Genomic DNA, 24,066 nt, shown 5'->3' with positions numbered 1-24,066 from the left:
AGACCAAGGAGTGCAAAATGAGGAAAGTGTTATTACAGTATGAAGAAGGGTCTCGACCCGAAACGTCACTCATTCCTTCTCTCCTGACCTGCTGAGTTACTCCAGCATTTTGTGAATAAATCAAAGTGTTATTACAGTTGTACAGGATTTTCATGTCGGAAGGAACTGCAGATGCTGGTTTACACCGAAGATAGACACAAAATGCTGAGGTAACTCAGCGGGACAGGCAGCCTATCTGGAAAGAAGGAATGGGTGACATTTTGGGTTGAGACCCTTCTTCATACTAATGTCAGGGGAGAGGGAGGTACAGAGATGAGGAAGTGTAAGGTGTGAAAACAGGATAAAGATGGTTGGAGATCAAGGCAAATGTAGAATAGATCATTGTTAGCTGGGAAAAAAGTAACAACAAAACAAACAGAGATAAAATGTAGTTGGAGACAGTAAGGCTGGTCAGAGAACTGGGCAGGCAGAGGGATGGAGAGAGAGGGAAAGCAAGGGGTACAGTTTTGGTCTCCTTATTGAAAGAGGGACGTGTTTGCCTTGCGTCTACACAGCTAAAGTTTACTAGATTGATTCAATAGACAATAGACAATAGACAATAGGTGCAGGAGGCCATTCGGCCCTTTGAGCCAGCACCGCCATTCAATGTGATCATGGCTGATCATTCTCAATCAGTACCCCATTCCTGCCTTCTCCCCATACCCCCTGACTCTGCTATCCTTAAGAGCTCTATCTAGCTCTCTTTTGAATGCGTTCAGAGAATTGGCCTCCACTGCCTTCTGAGGCAGAGAATTCCACAGATTCACAACTCTCTGACTGAAAAAGTTTTTCCTCATCTCAGTTCTAAATGGCCAACCCCTTATTCTTAAACTGTGGCCCCTTGTTCTGGACTCCCCCAACATTGGGAACATGTTTCCTACCTCTAACGTGTCCAACTCCTTAATAATCTTATACGTTTCGATAAGATCTCCTCTCATCCTTCTAAATTCCAGTGTATACAAGCCTAGTCGCTCCAGTCTTTCAACATATGACAGTCCCGCCATTCCGGGAATTAACCTAGTAAACCTACGCTGCACGCCCTCAATAGCAAGATTCGGAGAAAAACGGAATTGAACTCAAAGGAAGATCAAGCAGAATAAACCCATATCTTCCTGATTTCTGAGAAATGAGAGATGACCTAATTAAAATAAATACAAATCTAAGGGGGTTTGGCAGGATAGATGTTGTGAGGAAGCTCAGGACCATTGTCTCAGGATAAGGGGTTGTCCACTTATGTCTGACACGAGGAGGAATTGATCCTCTCAGTGGGCTGTGAATCTTTGTGCCACTTCGCATAAAGGGGGAAGTGGATGTCGAGTCATTAAATATACTCAAGGCTGAGATCAATAGATGGTCATGACCTTATTGAATGGTGGTGCAGGTTCAAGAGGACATATGCCTTGTCCTGCTAACTACCATGTATTAAAATATTCCGTAAACTCAAGGATTGGTGAAACCGTCAGAGTGGTTAGATATCAACCTTTAGGGAGAGGACATTGACGTGTTAAAGAAATGTTTGATGCTCATTTCAGGCGATTGAAATGGGCAAGTATTTAAAAAAATCCAATTATTGAAAATAGTTCCTGGAAAAGTACACCAATATTTAAACTTAAAAAATGGTATCACCTTTGAGAACAGGAATATTCCTTTAACTGATTATTCTTTTGGGGATGAAAGTAGGGCACTGTGGAGGAACTGGTTGTAGACCAATGATCTTTGACATCACTGATCTTGGTTTAGTTTAGTTTAAAGATACAGCGAGGAAACAGGTCCTTCGGCCCCACCGAATCTATGCCGACCAGCGATCCCAGCACACTAACACTAGCCTACACACACTAAGGACAATTTACAATTATACCAAGCCAACCAATTAACCTACAAACCTGTATGTCTTTGGAGCGTGGGAGGAAACCGGAGCACACGGAGAAACCTCTTTCAGGTGATGGGGAGAACGTGACACGCAGCCGTAGTCAGGATCGAACCCGGGTCTCTGGTGCTGTAAGGCAGCAACTTTACCGCTACGCCACCGAGCCACTCGTATCAGCCCATATTTGCCTGTTTTAGCCTGAGAGGCCACACGGCCAAGGTTTACTAGATTGAGTCCAAGAATGAGGGGATTGAACTGTGAGGAAATATTGCATAGAATGAGGCCTTATTCACTTGAGTTCAGAGAAATGAGAGATGACCGAATAAAAATAAATAAGATTCTGAGGTGGGATTGATAGGGAGGATGTTCCTTATATTTCAACCACATCATTACAAGGAGATACTCAATGGATGCCAACTCGTTACATAGAAAGGGGAATTCTTCTTCGTCTCTTTATTACTGAGTTTTGATATATGTTAATTAAATCTTAGATCAAACTAGGTGTGATGGATAATACTAAGAATCATGGAGTTATACAGTGTGGAAACAGGCACTTCAGCCCAACTTGCCCACACCGACCAACATGTCCCATCTACCTGCCTGCATTTGCCTCTGAACCTGTCCTATCCAATCCATGTACCTGTCTAAATGTTTGTTAAACGTTGTGATAGTACCTGCATCAACTACCTCATCTGGCAGCTCGTTCCACACACCCACCACCTTTTGTGTGACAAAGTTACCCCTCAGGTTCCTATTAAATCCTTCCTCCCTCACCTTAAATCTATGGTTCTCGGTTCCCCTCCTCTGGTCACGAGACTCTGTGCGTCTACCCGATCTATTCCTCTCATGCAGACTTCTAATGTAACCACGTTTTTCTTAATAATGCCATTGGAAGTGAACAAATCTCTATCCAACTGAGACAGCCCGAGCTGTCAAACCTTGCAACCCTTTCACTGGGATTTCAGCACTCATCAGCTTTATCTAATAAGCCACCTCTGCAAACTCATTTTCAATCCGCGGTGAAAATATTGAACAACTTCTGCATTAAAAACTCCAAAAGCTTGAAGATTATTGATTTATGAATAGCTGTCTCTTTAAAGTCTATTAATCACTTCCCTGTCAGGAGATTAATTCCTCTGTGAGCATTTCAAGCTAGCATTTTCCAGATTTTATAGCTTTTGGTAGAAGTCACCAAATAGAGTTGTTATAGTTTATATCACTTAAAAGCTTGCTATGTATCGGAAATTTCCATTTAATCTTTATGAGTTATCTGATTAGAAGGATAAAGGTCATAACGGGTGAAGAAAGACCAAACATTTTTGTTTTTCTTTCAATGTTTCTCCTGCTTGACCAGAAGATATTAACTCTGTGAATGGCTCGATTGTAATCATGCATTGTCTTTCCGCTGTCTGATTAGCACGCAACAAATGCTTTTCACTGTACCTCGGTACACGTGACAATAAGCCGAAACTGAAACTTTCCAAGAGTTCGCAGTTCCATGAACTCCATGGTGAGATTAGGTCTTCAACACCTCATCCAAGTTGGACCATGACAGGTATTATAACTGCAGTGAACTGCGATCATTTCTGTTGCACCTCAATGTGCTCACATGTACAGGTCCACCATAATCCTGGATAGTGATACAGATTGGCATCTCAGAAGCTGAGGGCATTTATTTTTATTGTCACTTTAGATCAGCTTTATCAACACAGGTCTCTTCAAACTAGGAACTATTCTGACCTGTATAATTCAGCTACATACAGGGCAAATCTCAGCCAAATATGCATTGTAAGCCTAAAGCAGCAAGTATAATTTAGTAAAAGGACCACAGTGTAATTTGATTGTACCTGCCTTGCAGCAACCTTTATGCAGTTGTTGGGCTGGAAATTCCCATTTGCCCCCAAGATGAACTAAATGACTGTATTGGTATTCCAATACCAATGTAATTGTCATTACTGTTTATTAAAAATAAACTGTTTCAGCATGCAGCTTGAAAACAATTCACTGTCTTACTCAAACACTACTCCACATCATGAGATCTGGATGGTGTGACTTTCACCTCTCTTACATGGGTCAGATGTTATGATTTCATTTTGTTATTGTCCAGTCACTCAACTCCTTCAGTGCCAGAAAACATCCATAGGTTGTCCTTTGGTTGCAAAATAAGGCGGCATGGTGGCGCGGCATTAGAGTTGCTGCCTTACAGCGCCAGAGACCCGGGTTCAATCCTAACTACGGGTGCTGTCTGTACGGAGTTTGTACGTTCTCCCCGTGACCACATGGGTTTTCCCCGGGAGCTCCTGTTTCCTCCCACACTCCAAAGACGTACAGGTTTGAAGATCAATTGGCTTGGCATAATTGTAAATTGTCCCTAGTGTGTGTAGGATAGTGTCAGTGTGCAGAGATCATGGGCCGGCATGGACTCGGTGGGCGGAAGGGCCTATTTTCAAGTTATATCTCTGAACTAAACTAAACTTCACAGCTAACAGATTATTTAGCTTCTGGTGTAAATAAACTTTAAATGGGGGGCCACCATCGACTCCACAGTCAAAAAGGCCCAACAGAGGATGTACTTCCTGCAGCAACTGAGGAAACACAATCTGCCGCAGGCAATGATGGTCCAATTCTGTTGGCTGCAACCTTCCCCCCATTGACGATCTGTACACTGCAAGGGCCAGGAAGCGAGCGGGCAAGATCATCTCTGCCCCCTCTCACCCTGGCCACAAACTCTTTGAAGCACTTCCCTCTGGAAGGTGACTCCGGGCTGTCAAAGCAGCCACAGCCGGACATAAAAACAGCTTTTTTTCCACGAGTGATAGTTCTACTCAATAACCAATGTCTGTGGTCTCTTTTTTTGCTCTGGTTTATTTTCACCCGCATGTTTAGACCATAATGTTGTATCCTTATTGTTTTGATGTGTTATTCTTTATTCTTAATTGTTAACTGTATGTTTGTGTTGTCATTTGTGAGCGGAGCACCAAGGCACATTCCTTGCATATGCATACTTGGCCAATAAACTTATTCATGAGTTACTTAAATAGTGATGGTTCAGTGATTCGGATAAATTGGCATTTCCATTTGGCAACTGTAAGGTTTTTTTTAAAAATTTGCAGAAAATAAAATTATTTTTGCCAGACATGTTAAATTATACAATGAGGGTAAATAATACCAAAGTGATCTCGATTAATACTATTAATTACAACCTTCTAAGTATTTTTAAGATGTTCTTAACCCTAGCTTCACAGTGACAGATTCAGTTCAAACAATGTTGAAAGAAGCCATCTTTAGCACATCGGGCCTATCCTGAATCCATTCCAGAATCTCTGAGCATCACAGTTTTAAAATATATATATTTATTTATTCATTTTTTTTAATAGGTGCAGGAGGAGGCCATTCGGCCCTTCGAGCCAGCACTGCCATTCAATGTGATCATGGCTGATCATTCTCAATCAGTACCCCGTTCCTGCCTTCTCCCCATACCCCCTGACTCCGCTATCCTTAAGAGCTCTATCTAGCTCTCTCTTGAGGTTTAACCTCTCTCTCTAGGTTTAAGTACCTCATGTGAGTTTGTACCATGTGTGTTTCTTCTTTTGGCTCTGGTACTTCACCGAATTATGTGTTAATTGGTGCACTTTAACATGCCAGTTCACTGTGTACCTGTCCCATGGTTCCATGCAGCGTAAGCTGGCGAAAGGAGAACACAAAGTAAATGCAACTGGAATTTCTGGTTTTCAGCCAAATGGTAAACTATTTATAATTACTTTTGATAACATCACCAAGTTAAATAAAAAGAGAAGTCCAGCCATAATAATAAATGGACAAAAGGACAAACCAGCATCTGCATTTCCATGTTCAATGATTCTATGAGACTTTATCAAAACACAGTGAAATGCTTTGTTTTGTGTGCAACCCGGTAAAATCACCCAGCAGGCCTCACCCAGGCAGTGCACAAGTGTGGCCATGTGTTGGTACCGACAAAGTTACAAAGGTTCACAAAACAATCCTACCATTCCTTCTCTCCAGGGATGCAGCCTGTCCCACTGAGTTACTCCAGCATTTTGTGTCTATCTTTGGTGTCAACCGGCATCTGCTGTTCCTTCCTACACAGTCCTATCTACGGCCTGCCGCTGCACTTGGCAGCAGGCTCCCGCTCCTCGCTGCCGGGTCTCCCCTGTGTTCTCAGCACCCCCTCGCTCGGTCCCCCCTTAGTTCTCAGTGGCCCACCCCACCCGGTCCCCCCTTAGTTCTCAGTGGCCCACCCCACCCGGTCCCCCCTTAGTTCTCAGTGGCCCACCCCACCCGGTCCCCCCTTACTTCTCAGTGGCCCACCCCACCGGGTCCCCCATTGTTCTCAGTGGCCCACCCCACCGGGTCCTCCCTTAGTTCTCAGTGGCCCACCCCACTCAGTCCCCCCTTAGTTCTCAGTGGCCCACCCCACCCGGTCCCCCCTTAGTTCTCGGCCGCCCACCCCACCCGGTCCCCCCTTAGTTCTCAGTGGCGCAACCCACCCGGTCCCCCCTTAGTTCTCAGTGGCCCACCCCACCGTCCCCCCTTAGTTCTCAGTGGCCCACCCCACCCGGTCCCCCCTTAGTTCTCAGTGGCCCACCCCACCCGGTCCCACCTTAGTTCTCAGTGGCCCACCCCACCCGGTCCCCCCTTAGTTCTCGGCCGCCCACCCCACCCGGTTCCCCCTTAGTTCTCAGTGGCCCACCCCACCCAGTCCCCCCTTAGTTCTCAGTGGCCCACCCCACTCAGTCCCCCCTTAGTTCTCAGAGGCCCACCCCACCCGATCCCCCCATTGTTCTCAGTGACCCACCCCACCCGGTCCCCCCTTAGTTCTCAGTGGCCCACCCCACCCAGTCCCCCCTTAGTTCTCAGTGGCCCACCCCACCCGGTCCCCCCTTAGTTCTCAGTGGTCCACCCCACCCGGTCCCCCCTTAGTTCTCAGCGGCCCACCCCACCCGGTCCCCCCTTAGATCTCGGCCGCCCACCACGCCCCGTCTCCCCTTTCGTTGTCGGCGGGACAATATTGTTCCCACAATAACAATAAACGGTTTTACTGAAGTACAATGACGTGGAGATGTTCTTTCCCAAGACTGACTTCTTTTTCATGCTGAGAACTATTTTGGACTCTAATGCTGACTTTCTCACAAGTTTGGAACCTTTGATATTTTTATAACATGTCTAGATAATTCCTAAAAAATTATAATTAAGACATTTCTTTCTGTTTTTTGATTAACGAGCTGCTTGTTTTGGAAGTCTAGAGGCATAAACATATGTTTATCAATTCCCTTAATACCGATGGTTTGCATTCAAAGGAATATTACTTGTCTTCCACCATTTATTACAAGAGGAAATCATTTTCCATGCAACGGGGAGGCCAATTTATCCAAGTTGCTTATTTCTGTTCCAAATCCACAAGAATTTCAATTTGATAATTGTCTGTGTGTTTGCATTCTGTTCCGTGTTATCATAGTGGTTCATACAGACATAATCAGTCAAACTAATATTCACTAGTCGTGATCTGGAGCACCTGCTTTTTTGATACCATAGTTTTATGAAGCATAGGTTGTGCCATTTCACCCAGCAGCTATTCCCTTGCTTCTGGAAACAGTGGGCATGTAAATACATGGCTAACATTTTCAGTCGTCCGTACATGTATTGCTGCTTTGAATTTAATTTTATGATGCTGTGTTCACCTTAATCTTCCAATATTTTTGTGAGACCCATTGTGAATGTTTCCACAGCAAAGTCATCTCACCTCATGGGTTAGACTGAAAAAAAGCATGCATTAGAGAGTTATGTTTCATTTTCATTTATATAAACATAGCACAAAAAGTAAGGAAATTTGTGTTTGGTAGATTATTTCTTTGTTGTAACAATGCTTCTTGGCAATAAATCTTATACCGTTGGAAAGCCTGTTTATTTCCCTTTTAAATGGTGCCACATTTGTAAGGAACATGCATTTGTGGGATGAGCAGCAGAGCTGAGTATATGGGTTGCGCCCATGAAAAATTTGCCAAATCTTCTCTGCCAATGCCAAACAGCTTATTCTGCTGTTGCTATTGACTCTTGTTTTGACAATCAGGTGCCTGATAGAGTAACATCTTTTGGTGGAGGCAGTGTGATGGTGTGGGGCGGCATCTCCCTCACTGGAAAAATGAGGCTTGTCATCATTGGAGGCAATCTCAATGCAGAGAGATATCGAGATGAGATTCTGCAACCAGTGGCAATCCCATATCTCCACAGTCTGGGACCGAACTCTATCCTCCAAGATGACAATGCTCGCCCCCACAGAGCAGGGTTTCTCAGAGACTACCTCCAGAATTTGGGAGTGGAGAGGATGGAATGGCCTGCCAGCAGTCCTGACCTCAACCCCATTGAACACTTGTGGGATCAGCTTGGGCGTGCTGTTCGTGCCAGAGTGACCAACACAACCACGTTGGCTGACTTGCGACAAATGCTGGTTGAAGAATGGGATGCCATCCCACAACAGTGTGTGACCAGGCTGGTGACCAGCATGAGGAGGAGGTGCCAGGCTGTTGTGGCTGTGCATGGTTCTTCCACACGCTACTGAGGCTCCTGTTTATTAAATGAATAAATTGTTAAATTGCCAATATGTCTTGTTTCTTCAGACTTCAATCGTCCAATCCACCAAACAACACCGAACAAGAGTCAATGGCAGAATAAGCTGTTTGGCATTGGCAGAGAAGATTTGGCAGATTTTTCATGGGCGCAACCCACATACTCAGCTCTGCTGCTCATCCCACAAATGCATGTTCCTTACAAATGTGGCACCATTTAAAAGGGAAATAAACAGGCTTTCCAACGGTATAAGATTTATTGCCACGAAGCATTGATACAACAAAGAAATAATCTACCAAACACAAATTTCCTTACTTTTTGTGCTATGTTTATTTGGAAGACATCGACAGAAGGAGCTTTCAGGGCCTGTCCCAGTTCGGCAATTTTTAAGGCGACTGTCAAAGTCGTAGCAGATCGCCGAAAAACCAGCGACTGGACTCTCCCTACGACAATGTCTATGACAACCTACCACCTAGGCGGCGGCAAGCTACCGACAACCGGCGGCCCAGTCGTCGCGACCTAGGACGTCCACCTACGACAGCGAACACGACAAGCTACGACAACCGAAGTCAACCTACCTCCACCCTCGACAAGCTACGACCCTGTCAGGTCACAACTGATGACAACTGTAGCCATATCACGTAATTTTGGTGCCAAAGGGATATGGGTAGGGCCTCCGATCATTCTGCATCATGACTGCCATGGAGCAACATATGATGGCATTGCTCTTACATCAAATGCAAGCCCTGCTGCTTGCAGCGGCCCACACGCTTAAAATTCTGATAGACAGAAGGAAACGAAGAATGGTGAAGGAGAAGCCCAAGAAGAGGTCTGTGTGGTTGAAGCCCTTGTCCCTGAAGAGACCCAATGCAGTGCAATGTCAAAATAAATGAAAAGAGGCCGCTTTTCAATGCAGTGCAATGCTTGTGTTTGTGTTTGATTATTGGTCAAAATAAATGAAATTAAAATATTTGAAAGAGATGCCATGAGAAACTACTCTGAAACACAATAACTTCAAACATCAATCTTTGGTCAAAATGTCCAAAATTTACTTTATTCAAACAAACAAAATTCTTATAAAAGGTGGATCAGCACCGGCGACAACCAAAGTCACCTGGCGACTACCTACGACAGCGCCCACGACACGAGACGACAAGCTATGATCATTGGCGTCAAGCCAGCAGTCGCCGAACATTTTTGAGCAGGGAGAAAATTCCGCGGCGACCAGAAAAATGTTACGACTCTTTGGAGATGACTCACGACCGTGCCCGCGACACCCCGCGACCGTGCGGCGACAGCCTAGTCGCCTGTAGTCGCCTTAAAAACCGCGGAATTGCGACAGGCCCTTTAGATGCTGGTTTACGACAACGCAGGTCAGGTCCCTTCCTCAGACAAGTCTGAGGAATCCCGACGCAAAACGTTATCTATCCATGTCCTCCAGAGATGCTACCTGGCCCACTGCATTACTCCAGCACTCTGCATATATTTGGAATGTTGTTTGCAAATGATAAATTGTTGGAAAGGTATCTTACAAGAAACAAAAAAGACATTAAGGACTCACTTAGGGGTCTCCGAGTTTGAGACTAATCCGTAATTTGCATTAAAATGTACCTTTCCTTTATACTTTTGGTGTCTCTAAGTAAAAAGACTAAACCTTTTAAGAGAGGGTCATGGGTCAGGAATGATTAAACGGAACAATGAAATTCTTACTTGCAGCAGGGCTGGAAATTGTACTCCTAGATAATAAATCCAATACAGGTGCTTTCCGACTTACGTGAGGGTTATGTCTTGTGATCTCCTGCACAAGTGGCCAAACTGGTGCAAGTCCTTGATGCTGGATGTCTTTTTGTGGCAACGCCTCCGATATATCTCTAGGCCAGTAGCCTTGATGTACTGTGCAGTTTTCACCACTTTTTGTATTCCCCGTCATTTCTGGGCATTCAAACCAGGGCTGTGAAGAAACCAGTCAATATGCTCTCTACAGTACAGCAGTTGAAGTTCAAGAGAGTATTCATCAACGTACCAAATATCTTGTAATGAATAAAGGACACAAAGAACAGTGGCCAAGTTAGAGCAGATCATTGAAGAGGCAGTGACAGAGATTTCAGCAGCAATGTTTGAGGGTGTCAGGAAGTTAGGGTGGGGGATGGATTGATTCTCCCTTCTTTTTGCTGTTCATTTTATGCTTGATGGAACTCCACACATGCTGATGGTAAGGTCAGGATTGGTCTTGGAAAGCCTGGTAAAGATGTACACTTTGCACATGTATTGTAGGCCCTTCATTGAGAGGTTACAGAACTATCTAATTTTTAGAAGGTAAAGGAGAGAGGACACAAAATGGCTACTCGTATCAGTCTGAAGAAGGGTTCTCCATTCGTAACTTTGCCTATCCATGTTCTCCAGAGACACTGCCTGACTCATTGAGTTACTCCAGCAATGTGTGTCTTTTTGTAAACCAACATCTACAGTTCTTCGTGTTTCTACAAAATGGTTCACCAGATTGTGAAATATTGGTTTGTGGGCGGGAATTCTTTTTTTTACCATTTTGATACAATTTGGTTTTGAAGTTCAACTATAAATTGTTTAACCCGCTACCATGAAACTACTGTCTGATGCACAGAAGTGCTTGGAGTTAGTAACAGCCAGATCCTTGAATGCTAAATTTATTTGCAAAGCCCAAGATGCCCACTAGTTGCTCTGTAAAGAATGGCATATGCAGAGCTGGTATTTTTGTTGGCAAAAATAACTAATTGCTAGTATTTGAAAACATATTTTGTCATTTCATTTGGGGAAATAGAACAATCCCTTGGACAGAGTCTTCAAATGAGAAGCAGGAATTAACACTGCAGCATTTTACAGGAAAACTTTGCGAACAGGTTTGCTGAACAAGAACAATAATCTATTTATATTATGACTTTCACAAAACAAGACTGCTCAGAGAATTTCACTGGATTTTTGTCAAACAGATTTTGAAACCTAGGAGATTTAAGGGCAGATGATCAAAATAATGGTTATGTGGTTCAATTTAGGATGAATTCCAACATCAGGATGTATGGAAGGTCTGATTCAGTTAGGCATGGATGCCAAGAAGAGGCATGACCCTGGTGGCCAAGGAACATAGCCTGTGACAAGACAGCATTTGCCAAAGTCTTGGAGAAAATTAAAGCAGATTTGTTTTAATTAATTCCCTATGCTCTCTGAATTATTTTATCCTAAAACATGTGGATTATAACATTCAAAATTGTTGCAAAATGTGCACAGAATTGTTAGCTTACAATTATGTGGTTTAATCTTTAAAAATATATATCTGTGCATCACTGGTAAAGTCTCAATATGTTATATTGGAGTGCCAAAGCAATGATTTAATGTTAATTGTGAAATCTTAACCCAAGAGTAAAAACATTTAAAATTCCAGCCTACTATTAAGTACCATATTTGTTCCACACATTGTGCAAAGATTCTGTTTGTAAATTGTGGTTAGGGATTTTGCTAATTATGATTTTATTCAAATTTTCCACTATATCTTCATTAAGGCAGTTAGTTTCTTTGATCATTCTGTTCTTCAAACATTCCTTCAGTTGGATGAAATGGCAAGCATGTCTACAAAGACATTAGCCAAGCCTTCGCTCAGCTCTGAGAAATGTGCTCTCAAGATGATAATGAACCATGGTGTGATGTTGCTCTCTAAAGGAATGTTAGCACATGCAAAATAGCCCTCCACAATTGAGGACAACCAGTTTAGTTTAGTTTAGAGATACAGTGTGGAAAAAGGCCCTTCGGCACATTAATCCCTGCACACGAATACTATCCTACACCCACCATGGACAAATTACATTTACACCAAGCCAATTAATAGAATCATAGTCACAGGGTGATAGTGTGGAAACAGGTCCTTCAGCCCAGCTTGCCCACACCGGCCAACAATGTCCCAGCTACACTAGTCCCACTTGCCTGCGCTTGGTCCATATCCCTCCAAACCTGTCCTATCCATGTACCTGTCTAACTGTTTTTTAAACGATTGGATAGTCCTAGCCTCAGCTACCTCCTCTGGCAGCTTATTCCATACACCCACCATCCTTTGTGTGAAAAAGTTACTCCTCGGATTCCTATTAAATCTTTTCCCCTTCACCTTGAACCTATGACCTCTGGTCCTCGATTCCCCTACTCTGGGCAAGAGACTCTGTGCATCTACCCGATCTATTCCTCTCATGATTTAGTACACCTCTATAAGATCCCCCCTCATCATCCTGAACTCCATGGAATAGACCCAGCCTACTCAACCTCTCCCTATAAGTCACACCCTCTAGTCCTGGCAACATCCTCGTAAATCTTTTCTGAACCCTTTCAAGCTTGACAATATCTTTTCTATAACATGGTGCCCAGAACTGAACATGTAATATTCTAAATGTGGTATCACCAATGTCTTTTACAACTTCAACATGACTCCCACCTTCTATATTCAATACTCTGACTGATGAAGGCCAAAGTGCCAAAAGCCTTTTTGACCACCTTATCTACAGGCGACATGACCTTCAAGGAACCATGCACTTGTACTCCTAGATCCCTCTGCTCTACACTACCCAGAGGCCTACCATTTACTGTGTAGGTCCTGCCCTTGTTCGATGTCCCAAAATGTGACACCTCACACTTCTCTGTATTAAATTCCATCAGCCATTCCTCCGCCCACCTGGCCAATCAATCCAGATCCTGCTGCAATCTTTCACAACCATCTTCACTATCTGTGCAAAACCACTCACTTTTGTATCTTCAGCAAACTTGGTAATCTTGCCCTGTATGTTCTCATCCAAATCACTGATGTAGATGACAAACAGTAACGGGCCCAGCACCAAACCCTGAGGCACACCACTAATCACAGGCCTCCAGTCCGAGAAGCATTCTTCCACCATCACCCTCTGCTTCCTTCCGCGGAGCCAATTTGCTATCCATTCAGCTATCTCTCCTTGGATCCCATGCGATCTAACCTTCCAGAGCACCCTTCCATGTGGAACCTTGTCGAATGCCTTACTGAAATCCATGTACACAACATCTACAGCTCTGCCCTCATCGACCTTTGTGGTCACGTCTTCAAAAAAATCAATCAGATTTGTGGGACACGACCTCCCACGTACAAAACCATGCTGACTATCCCTAATCAGCCCTAGCCCATCCAAATGCCTGTATAACCAACCTATCCCTCTGAATACTCTCTAGTAACTTTCCAACTACAGATGTTAAGCTCACTGGCCTATAGTTCCCAACATTTTCCCTGCAACCCTTCTTGAAAAGAGGCACTACATTTGCCACCCTCCAGTCTTTTGGCACCTCTCCTGTATTTAAGGACAACTCGTAAATTGCAACCAGAGCTCCCACAATTTCCTCTCTAGTTTCCTGCAATGTCCTCAGATATATCTGATCTGGCCCTGGAGATTTGTCTACCTTCATACACGACAGTACCTTCAGTACTTCTTCCACAGTAACACTGACTGCTCTCAAGACACTTCCATTGACCCCGCCAAGTCAATAGACAATAGACAATAGGTGCAGGAGGGGCCATTCAGCCCTTCGAGCCAGCACCGCCATTCAATGCGATCATGGCTGATCACTCTCAATCAGTACCCCGTCCTACTGTCTTCTCGGTAAATACAGAGGAGAAATACTCATTGAGGAGCTTGCCCATCTCCTGTGGCTCCACACGGAGGTGACCGAGAGGTCCCACTCTCTCTCTCTAGTTACCCTTTCCCCCCTTATGTATTTATAAAATCTTTTGGGATTGTCCTTAATGCTACCCGCCAGAGCTATCCCCTAGCCCCTTTTCATCCCCTTTTTCAGTTTACTCCTTAGTTCCCAAAACTCCTCCAGGGATGCACTTGATCCCAGCTGCCACTACCTGTCCCATGCATCCTTCTTGTTTTTGACCAACGCCTCAATTTCCCTCGTCAGCCAAGCATCCTTACATTTTCCTGCTTTGCCCCTTCACTCTAACGGGGACGTTCACATCCTGAGCTTTCTTCAGCACACTTTGAAAAACATCCCACTTGGCCGATGTTCCTTTCCCCTCAAATAACCTGCTCCAGTCAACTTGAGCGAGACCTTCTCTCGTACCCTCAAAGTTGGCCTTACCCCAGTTGAGCATTTTAACACGTGGACCCTCTCCATAACCATCCTAAACCTAATTGGACTGTGGTCACTGGTCCAAAAAGGCTACTCCACAAACACTTCACTTACTTGACCTTCCCAATTTCCCAATACTAGATCCAGTGTCGCCCTCTTACGCCAGGGACCTCTACATACTGCTTAAGAAAACTCTCCTGAACACTTTTGAGGAATTGCACTCCATCTAAACCCTTCACACTATGATTTCCCCAGTCTATATTGGGAAAGTTAAAATCTCCTACAGCAACAACCTTATTTGACCTGCAGCTGTTTGCAATCTCCCGGCACATTTGTTCTTCTAATTCCCGTTGACTATTCGGGGGTCTGTCGTACACCCCCAACAAGGTGACCATCCCTTTCTTGTTCCTCAGCTCCATAGCCTCACTAGACGAACCGTCTGTAATGTCACCTCTGACCACTGCCGTGACATCCTCCTTAACCAACAATGCAATACCCCCTACTCTTTTTCTCTCACCCGTCTCTCCTGAAGCTCCTGTACCCCGGAACATTGAGCTACCAGTCCTGCCCCTCCCTTGATCAGGTTTCAGTAATGGCTACCTATCCATGCTCATAAGCTCATCTTCCTCCATACCATCTTCTAGCTCTCACGTGCCTCTGTCCTGTACGAAGTCCACCCCCCCCAGTGTAGTTTAAACCCTTCCGTGTGGCATTAGCAAACCTGCCCATTAGGATGTTGGTCCCCCGCCAGTTAAGGTGCAACCCATTTCTTTTGTACAGGTCACCCCTGCCCTAGAAGAGATGCCAATGATCCAGAAATCTAAATCCCTGCCCTCTGCACCAACTCCTCAGCCACACATTCATTTTCCCTATCTTTCAATTCTTACCTTCACTAGCACGAGGTACTGGAAGCAATCTTGAGGATGCCGTGCAGCCGCTCCGAGACATCCTGGACCCTGGCACCAGGGAGGCCACACACCTACAAACCTGTACCTCTTTGATGTGTGGGAGGAAACCGGAGATCCCGGAGAAAAACCCATGCATGTCCCGGGGAAAACGTAAACTCTGTACAGACAGCACCCATAGTCAGGATCGAATCTCGCTCTCTGGCGCTGTAAGGCAGCAACTCTACGGCTGCACCACGTCTGAGAAATAACATTATTAATGGTTGCTAAATGTGCACAGAATTGTTAGCGTAATAAATATGTGTGGTTAAATCTTCTTAACAAATATCTGTACATCACTGGTTAAGTCTTAACATGTTATATTGGACTGCCAAAGTAATAAACTTAAGATAACGACAACCGAGTTATGATCATTACAAAGATTACAGATGGCTGTGGTCAGAGGCTAATCCAATGGCATCACTTTGTACATCAACAACTTAATTTTGCACAGGCATTGTTTCAAAGGCTCAAAGATAATAATCCATTATTGGGTCATTAAATCATATGGTTCAAGCTGTATGCAGATACCCGCTCTGCTTTTACACATTATATCTACTTTAGTGTTTAACTGTAATGAATTGTTTCATAATCGATTCCATCTTTTTTCCATTAGCAGACTTCAATGTTCTCAAATCTGTGGAGGGAACTCATTTTCCAGAGTTTTAATCACTGAAAAAGCGAATGCCAAATTTGTTAAATTAAATGAGTCATGATCATCGAGGCAAAAATTCAATGCATCATGCCAAATTAGGTTTATTTTAATAAATCACATCATTCTTTTCCTATTTAAATATGCCCATAAGGAAGTACAAACTGCAAATAAAAGTCTGTCTCAGAGGCACTTAAAAAACCACCTTGTCGAAAATGCAAGCAAAACTGCCTCGAGCATTTTGCCTTCAAAATCTCGCATTTAATGCATGTGTTATTGGTCTTTAATTAATACCTATTTTAAGTATTTTTACATTAATATTTTCAAACTGTAAATGCTTCCTCATCTTATTGGTTATTCAATGCGAAGAACCCAATTATTTCAATTTATCTGAATTTAATAGCCTTTGATCTTCTATAAATATCCATGTTCCAGCGTGATTCCTTAAACATTTCTAAAAATGGTCTAAGTATGAGGCACCTATAGGTGCCTACAACTATTTTCAATATTTAATTTATAACATTTTGCATGCATCAAAGGAAGCAGAATTGAGATTTAATGTGCATAAAATGGTCATTAGCATATTGAAGAGGCCGATTAACACATTAATCCAGGCTTTGCTGTGCGATTTTCATACTTTGCCACCATTTAAAACTTCACAGTGTGAAACTCTTAATGTGGCTAATCATAAGGTTTTATTTTCTTTTTTATGTAAGTGATAATGGCAATATAAAAACTTACAATTGGTGTTAAATATACTTTATTAAAATTTAAGCAGTGCACACAAATAGAAGGGAACTCATTGTGATTTGTATTACAAGCGTGAGATTATCTGTAGTTTTCCAGTTGCCTCTATTTGGTCTCTTCTTTTACAGAGCGCAATGCCTCCAATGCCTCCACTGTCACTTTTAATTTGCCAATCACCAACGTGCTGTCCTGGGGATCGACAACTGTAAAGAAATCAGAATATCATGTCCTAAATATTTATTACAGTGTGGAGCCAGAACCATGCAGTTTAGTACATTTCTTTGATGATCTGAACCAATTTGAAGCAATTTGAAACAAGACATTCACTCTCCATTATAAAAAAAAGGTTAACAGCGAAACACAAAGTGCTGGAGGAACTTGGCAGGTCAAGCAGCATCTGGGGAAGGAATGGACGGACACGTGATGTTTCAGGTCCCAACCCTTCTTCAGCTTGAAAAAGGGTCCCGACTCAAAACTTTGTCTGTCCATTCTCTCCCCAGATGCTGCTTGACCCACTCGGTTCCTCCAGCTGTGTGTTTCTGTCAAGATTTCGGTGTCTGCAGTTTCTTGCGCCTCCAAGCTTAATTTCTTTGCTCTTTTGAATGTGGATGACAACAATAGGTCATCTGAAATATTTTGCACACTGTTGATAATCAATGAAGAATTGGTACAGAAAAGCCAAACTTACTTAAAAAGAAATATAGAACAGGCCATTGATGCTTGCATTGTCATGAGGTCACAGTAGGCATGTGCAATATCGTAAGCATTTTCTTATGTTATCTTTGGTTGCACGTCACTTTAATGGAAGTGGAACTCCTTGCACATGTGAAAGGAGCTTATCAATAAGTCAAAATAGTATTTTCATTTTTAATGGAAATCTTACTTCTTTTGCTCCTACATACCATTCAAAAATATAAAAAGATGCCAATTTCTTTACGCTTTTCACACAGCTTTTGCAAAAACATGGAAATACACTGAGAATATATATTTCTGATTGCAAGCTGTAGAAAAAGTACTTTAAAGATATAACAGATAGCTTGATGTATTTTTAAATGATTACAGCTTCCGATAAGTTGATGAGCAGAAAACTTATCAAAGATAGAAAGCCTGTGCCTTAATTGCCTTAATATATCAAGAATTTATAAATGTACAGTCAGTCCCAAAGGGCTTAGTGCTTCAGCGGAAAGCAGAAACTGAATGAATGCTTTCAAAACAATATCCCATTGTTTAGAGAAGATTATACTGGAAATATATTTTCAGTTTTTATCTTTAGTTTAACTCCTTGAAAACTTTAACAAATAACCACCTTGCACAAATCTCAATGGTATTTTATAAATGGTTTATCATATTCAAAATCTTGATTAATTTTCAAGTTTCATATACTGTCCAGAACTGATTTCATTAAGCAGTTCTTTATTACATCATTCACTATGTGATATAAAAGAAATCACCACTGGCTGTTAACTCATTCCAGAGACCAATATCCGCAATGATTTACATCAAAAAGCAATAAAATAAAAGGTTATGGCTTGCTGAGATCACAACGATGAAACTATTGTCTTCACTCTGCTTACTGCATTGATTGACTGACTGATGGATAATGTGTGTCAATGCAAGTGTAGTGCCACAGGAATACTATAAAGCAAAGGGAAGAATTCATAGGTTCACAATATAAAGCACAATTATATAAAAAATAATATGTGAAAACGCACACCTCCAGATTCAGGGACAGTTTCTTCTCAGCTGTAATCAGGCAACTGAATCATCCTACCACACAAGAGACCAGTGCTGGACCACTGTCTACCACTTTGGTGACCCGATGGACTATCCTGGATTGGATTTTGCTGGCTTTACCTTGCACTAACCGTTATATTTTTATCATGTCTCTCTACACTGTAAATGGCTCTATTACGATCATGTATTGTCCATCTGCTGACTGGATAGCACACAATAAAAGCTTTTCACTGTACCTCGACATATGTGACAATAAGCTAAACTGTAACTGTTTGCAATTTACAGAAAATCACAAACAAGAAATATCTATTTCCACTGTCAATGATTTTCAGGTGGATGTGTCGGAAGCTTCACCCTTGGAACCCCCTTATATTTTTGACCATAGAACATACCCAGAACAGTACAGCACAGTAACAGAATATTTGGCCCACAATGTCCGTGCCAGACCTGATACCAAGTTAAAATTAATCTCCTCTGCCTGCACGTGACCCAGATCGCTCCATTCCTTGCATATCCACTTAGCACTAGGAGTGCAGGCCTTTGATAGCCATTGAGCACATAATAATATCAGCATAAAGCTGTTGGAGTGTACGAAGGAACTGCAGATGCTGGTTTATAGTGAAGATGGACACAAATGTCTGGAGTAACTCAGCGGGTCAGGCAGCATCTCTGGAGAAAAATGAATAGGTAGTGTTCCTGGTCGGAACCCTTCCTCAGGCTTTATAAGGTGACTGAATTTTGATTTTGATTTAGATTGGTGGAAAGGAGGACCTACATTGTGGCTGACTTGTTCCCGGTGGTACTGGTGCACTTCACAAAATCACCTTCAAATCTCTGCATAGATATCATGGCAGAAAGCTTGATGTAATTTTCCTCACAGCACTAACTCATGTTGGCTGTGGCCCAGATTTCCAAAAGGAAATGTTGGTGTTGAGGCATTCATACCAAGCAAATCCCAAACCGCTGTTAAGGCCAAGACACGTTGAGTGGCAGATTTCCCGGATTTACACTGGGATTAACCCGCCATAGACAGGAGACAGGTTCTTTTGAATCGGGATTCTTTCCTAAAGGATACGGATTTTTAAAAAACTATGGTTTAATGCTTTTGTTATTTTTGTGTAATTAGCATTTTAATTAGCATTTTTTAATTTTCATACTCAATAAGTTTAATTTCTAAGTTTAGGTAACTTCTACACGTACTCCCGTCCTCCACAGGTCGGTCAACCAGTTCCACGGTTTGCGAAGATGTGTCCCTTTTGGGATCACATCGTTCCTAGCCAACTATCAGCCTATTAGGCTGCAACCACCCTGCCTGAGGACATCTGTTGCCAGCTCTGCTTTGGACTGGTCTTTTCTTGCTTCCAGTCCTCCCTCGCACCCCCCCACCAGTTCCCCCTACGATCAGTCTGAAAAAATCTCACCTATCCTTCTCCAGGGATGCTGCCTGGAGTTTCTCCAGCACTTTGCGTTTATCTTTGATATAAACCAGCATCTGCAGTTCCTTTTTATTATCGTAAATGTTAATATTTAATTGCAGCAACTTTAAACATTGAACACAACTGTTAAATTCCTTAACTGGTTTAATACTACGCCTGTTGGGAGCAGCCCTGTAATGGAATCTCAAGCATATGATACGAGAGATTTATCCGCTCCTGAAACTTTGTTACAGATGTCGACAGGATCCAGAGACCCAGCGGGATTCCACCATTTTTTTTGTATGGGTGGCTGGCAGAAGATTTGGCTCAAAGTTTAACTGCCCACAGTGCAGCTGGATTACAGGAAAATTGGCTGCACATCAGAAGATTTATTTGTGTGGGCAGCAACTCAATGAACCCAGGCATACACTACACTGTAAAAGATCATGAGCACATCTTTGGTGTACTGATCTCCCTGGGCCATATCAATTTGGTGCAGAAATGTAATTTCTGAGGCTTTAGGGGTAAGAAGAAAAATGGCACGCAAACTAGTTTCTGCCAATTTTAGCCTTTTCAATGCTAACCAGCCATACAGCATGGGAACAGCCCTTCTGCCCAAATCGTTCAAGACAACCAAGATGTCCATCTATGCTAGTCCCATTTGCCCACGTTTGATCCATATCTCTCTCAACCTTTCCTATCCATGTATCTATCCAAATGTCTTTTACATGTTGTTATTGTACGTGCCTCAACAACTTCCTCTGGTATATAAAAAATGTTGGGAAATTAAATTCCTCCTTTTGCAGTGTAAATACCCGTGAGAAATTACATTTCTCCTTTTACACATGAAATTAGCTTGGCAATTTAAATTCCCTCACCACTTGTGCTAATGCCAGTTTATCGGCACTGTTTTCAATTTATCTAGTAACTGGGCTGTCAGGAAACTCACTTTTTCCATTAGGTTAGTGACTCCATTCAAATTACCTATGTCTGCATTTATATTCTAGGCTTTGGTTACGTTTGGAGATACAGGATGGAAATAGACCCTTCAGCCCACCGAGTCCATGCCAACCATCGATCAACCGGGTGTACGAGCTCTATGTTATCCCACTTTCTCATCCACTCCCTACACATTAGGGGCAATTTTACAGAGGCCTATTGACCAACAAACCTGCACATCTTTGGGATGTAGGAGGAAACCGGAGCACCCGGTCACAGGGAGAACATGCAAACTTCACACAGACAGCACTCGAGGTCAAGATCGAACCTGCAACTCCGGAGCTGTGAGGCAGCAGCTCTATCATCTCTTCGGGTAAAGCTGAGGGGCCAGATGTGAAGTGCACTTGGGGTCCCATCATAGATCAAGAGTGCTCCCCCAAAGGATTTAATGGTGAGTCCAGCAAGATTGCAGACAGGCAGATACGCCAGCCTTTCACTCCACACATATATAATATAGGAGGAGCTGAGGGGAATGGCTAAGAGAGTCCCTTCAGAGTCATTGGCCATCTACCAAGTCCAAAGTCATTATTTTATCTTTGCTTTCATTGACTATGTCCCCTCATGGAGTCATGAGCTATTACTCCAAAGTCCCAGCAGCCCAGTACTGATACTCGGTTCTAATATGCACATGATTCCAGCCTTGGAATATGTAACTGCCTCAGAGCAGAAAGCAAGTGGGTGAATATCCCTCCCTTATGTGCATCCCACATCTTGTAAATATACTGCTGGCATGTATCGTCTTTTAAGTCTCTAATTTCTTTCAGTTCCTCTGGGGAAAAGGGATGCATCTAACAGTAATATTTAAAAGAGAATAAGGTAGCATTTCTAATGAAGGCAAAGCATAAGAGAAATACACTGCTGTACATTTCTTGAAAATATGTAAACTATATGAAACAGTTTTCATATTTGCCATAAATTATCATTTATAGATCATTTGAGTTGTCATAGCAATAATAACTGGCATTGGATTTATAATGGTCTTTACAGTACTTGCCTTCATTCCTATTAATTACTACAAAATAATTACAAAATTATTTATAATTACTACAAAAGCTCTCGCAGATTAACGCATGCAAAGCCAACATCTTTCAAGATATAATTGAAATGTTTTGAATGATTGATAACAAAGTGCAAACAAATAGCTCTATCAAAGACATGAGGGACATCAATTCAAAGAAGGGCAACTGGTAAAATTGTAAAATCCAGGAGTAACTTAGCGGGTCAGGCAGCATGCCTGGAGAACATGGATAAGCGATGTTTTGGGTTGGGACCCTTCTTCAGACCCGAGATGTACCCCATCCATGTTCTCCAGGGATGCTGCCTGACCCACTGAGTTACTTTGTCACTTTGTGTCTTTTTTTGTATACCATCATCCGCAGATCCTTGATTCTACAGGATAAAATTGTAATATATTCTGTTCATGAATGCAACATAGTGAACTCTCAGTTAAATGTACTCACTGTCAATGTCCTGTTCAACAATGTCCTTTCCCTTTTGGAAAAGCTCTCGCAGATTAACGAATGCAAAGCCGACATCTTCACATTCCACGTCCTGCTCATCTTCGGGTGGATCACTGACTAATGTAAACTTTATTCTGGGAACGAAAACCAACATATATTTCATCAAGAAATGCTTCACGAATGCAATGGAAATCTCATCTATGTTAAAATATTCAAGCCAAAATCTTCAAACAAAAATGGTAATCTTTATCTGCCATGCTTGAAAGAAATATTCAGTTGAATGTAGCGTTTAACAAAAATTTGAAATAACGAGGGAAATATGCCAAACACAGAGGGATATGGGCCAAGCTCAGGCACCTGGTAGTAGTGTAGATGGGGCATGTGTGGGTGTTGGGCCGAAGGGCCTGTTTCCACGCTGTATGACTCTATGACTCTAACTAAATGAAAACAAAGAAAATCATGTAATTTTGAGTTAGTTTTGTCGTACCTTGGAAGATATTGGCCTTGAAGTTCATCAATTCCAATATAGGAAAGTTGAAACATGACTCACCTGCCCTGTTGCAAGCTGCAGCACTAGTTTGCAACTATGATGTTTTGTGGTGAAGGGCAGGTGGAAAGCGAGCTGGAATGACCTGCGAGGTGAATGCCTGTCAGTAGAAGCAGGACTTCTCTGATATTGTCCTCCACTCCCTTGCAATAAAGGTCAACATTCCATTTGCTTTAATTACCTTTTGTATGTTAACTTTCCATGTTTCACATTAAAATAAACCTAGATTTGATTCTTCGGCATAATTCTGTAGTCCCTTTCCTTTTCAATCCAACTTGGATAAAATAATATTTCCTCAAATTATGCTCCAATTAGTAAATTTGTACCCACTCATCTGGCCTGCAAAGACTTGTTTAGTTTTCATCATGGCTTGCTTTCATTGTTATCTTTGCACCTCAGCAAACTTGGCTTCAATATACTTAGATCACTAAGGTAAATAGTTGAGGCCTGAACACTCATCCCATTATTTGCAGCTTGCCAGTCTAATAATGATCCTTTATTCAGCCCATCTTTTTTTCTGTTAGCTACTCAATTCTCTATCCATGGTGAAACATTATTCCAACACCATAAGCTCTTATACTGTATTCACTTTGTGTGATAGCTTACTCGCTTCTGGAAATCCAAAATACACAATATTTTCACGTTTGTTACTCATTTCATTCCATTCCAGAAGACTAATCAATTTATTACATTTTAATAAATATCCTCTGAATAAAAATATATTGACTCTGCTTAATTATGTTATGATCTCTAAATGTCTGACATTAATTACCTTTATACTGGATTCTAACCTTTTTCTATGACAGTTGATGGCTTAACTGGTCTATAGTTTGTAGTTTTCTGTCTCGCTCTTTAGTTGGACAAGAGGATTGCATTTGCGGTTTTCAAATCCAAGGGGACCTTTCCAGAATCAAGGAAACTCTGGTAGAAACTCTGATCCACTATCACTGGATAGCATTCACTATC

General features: G+C 42.4%; 1 protein-coding gene across 2 annotated transcripts in view; it reads right to left on the bottom strand.

Moving 5' to 3' along the window:
* Positions 1–16,948: 16,948 nt before the first annotated feature.
* rpgrip1l (RPGRIP1 like) overlaps positions 16,949–24,066 on the bottom strand; it is a 107,092-nt gene continuing 99,974 nt past the window's right edge. For both annotated transcript variants that reach the window (XM_078400379.1, XM_078400380.1), the window contains 2 exons: positions 22,554–22,687; positions 16,949–17,148 (listed from right to left, as the gene is read on the bottom strand). In XM_078400379.1, the coding sequence (XP_078256505.1) occupies positions 17,051–17,148; positions 22,554–22,687 (232 nt within the window). In that variant the 3' untranslated portion in view covers positions 16,949–17,050. The remainder of the gene's footprint in view (positions 17,149–22,553; positions 22,688–24,066) is intronic.

Source organism: Rhinoraja longicauda, chromosome 6 (genome assembly GCF_053455715.1).
Source record: "Rhinoraja longicauda isolate Sanriku21f chromosome 6, sRhiLon1.1, whole genome shotgun sequence".
In the NCBI taxonomy this organism is placed as follows: Eukaryota; Metazoa; Chordata; class Chondrichthyes; order Rajiformes; family Arhynchobatidae; genus Rhinoraja; species Rhinoraja longicauda.
This window is presented reverse-complemented; position numbering and strand designations above follow the sequence as displayed.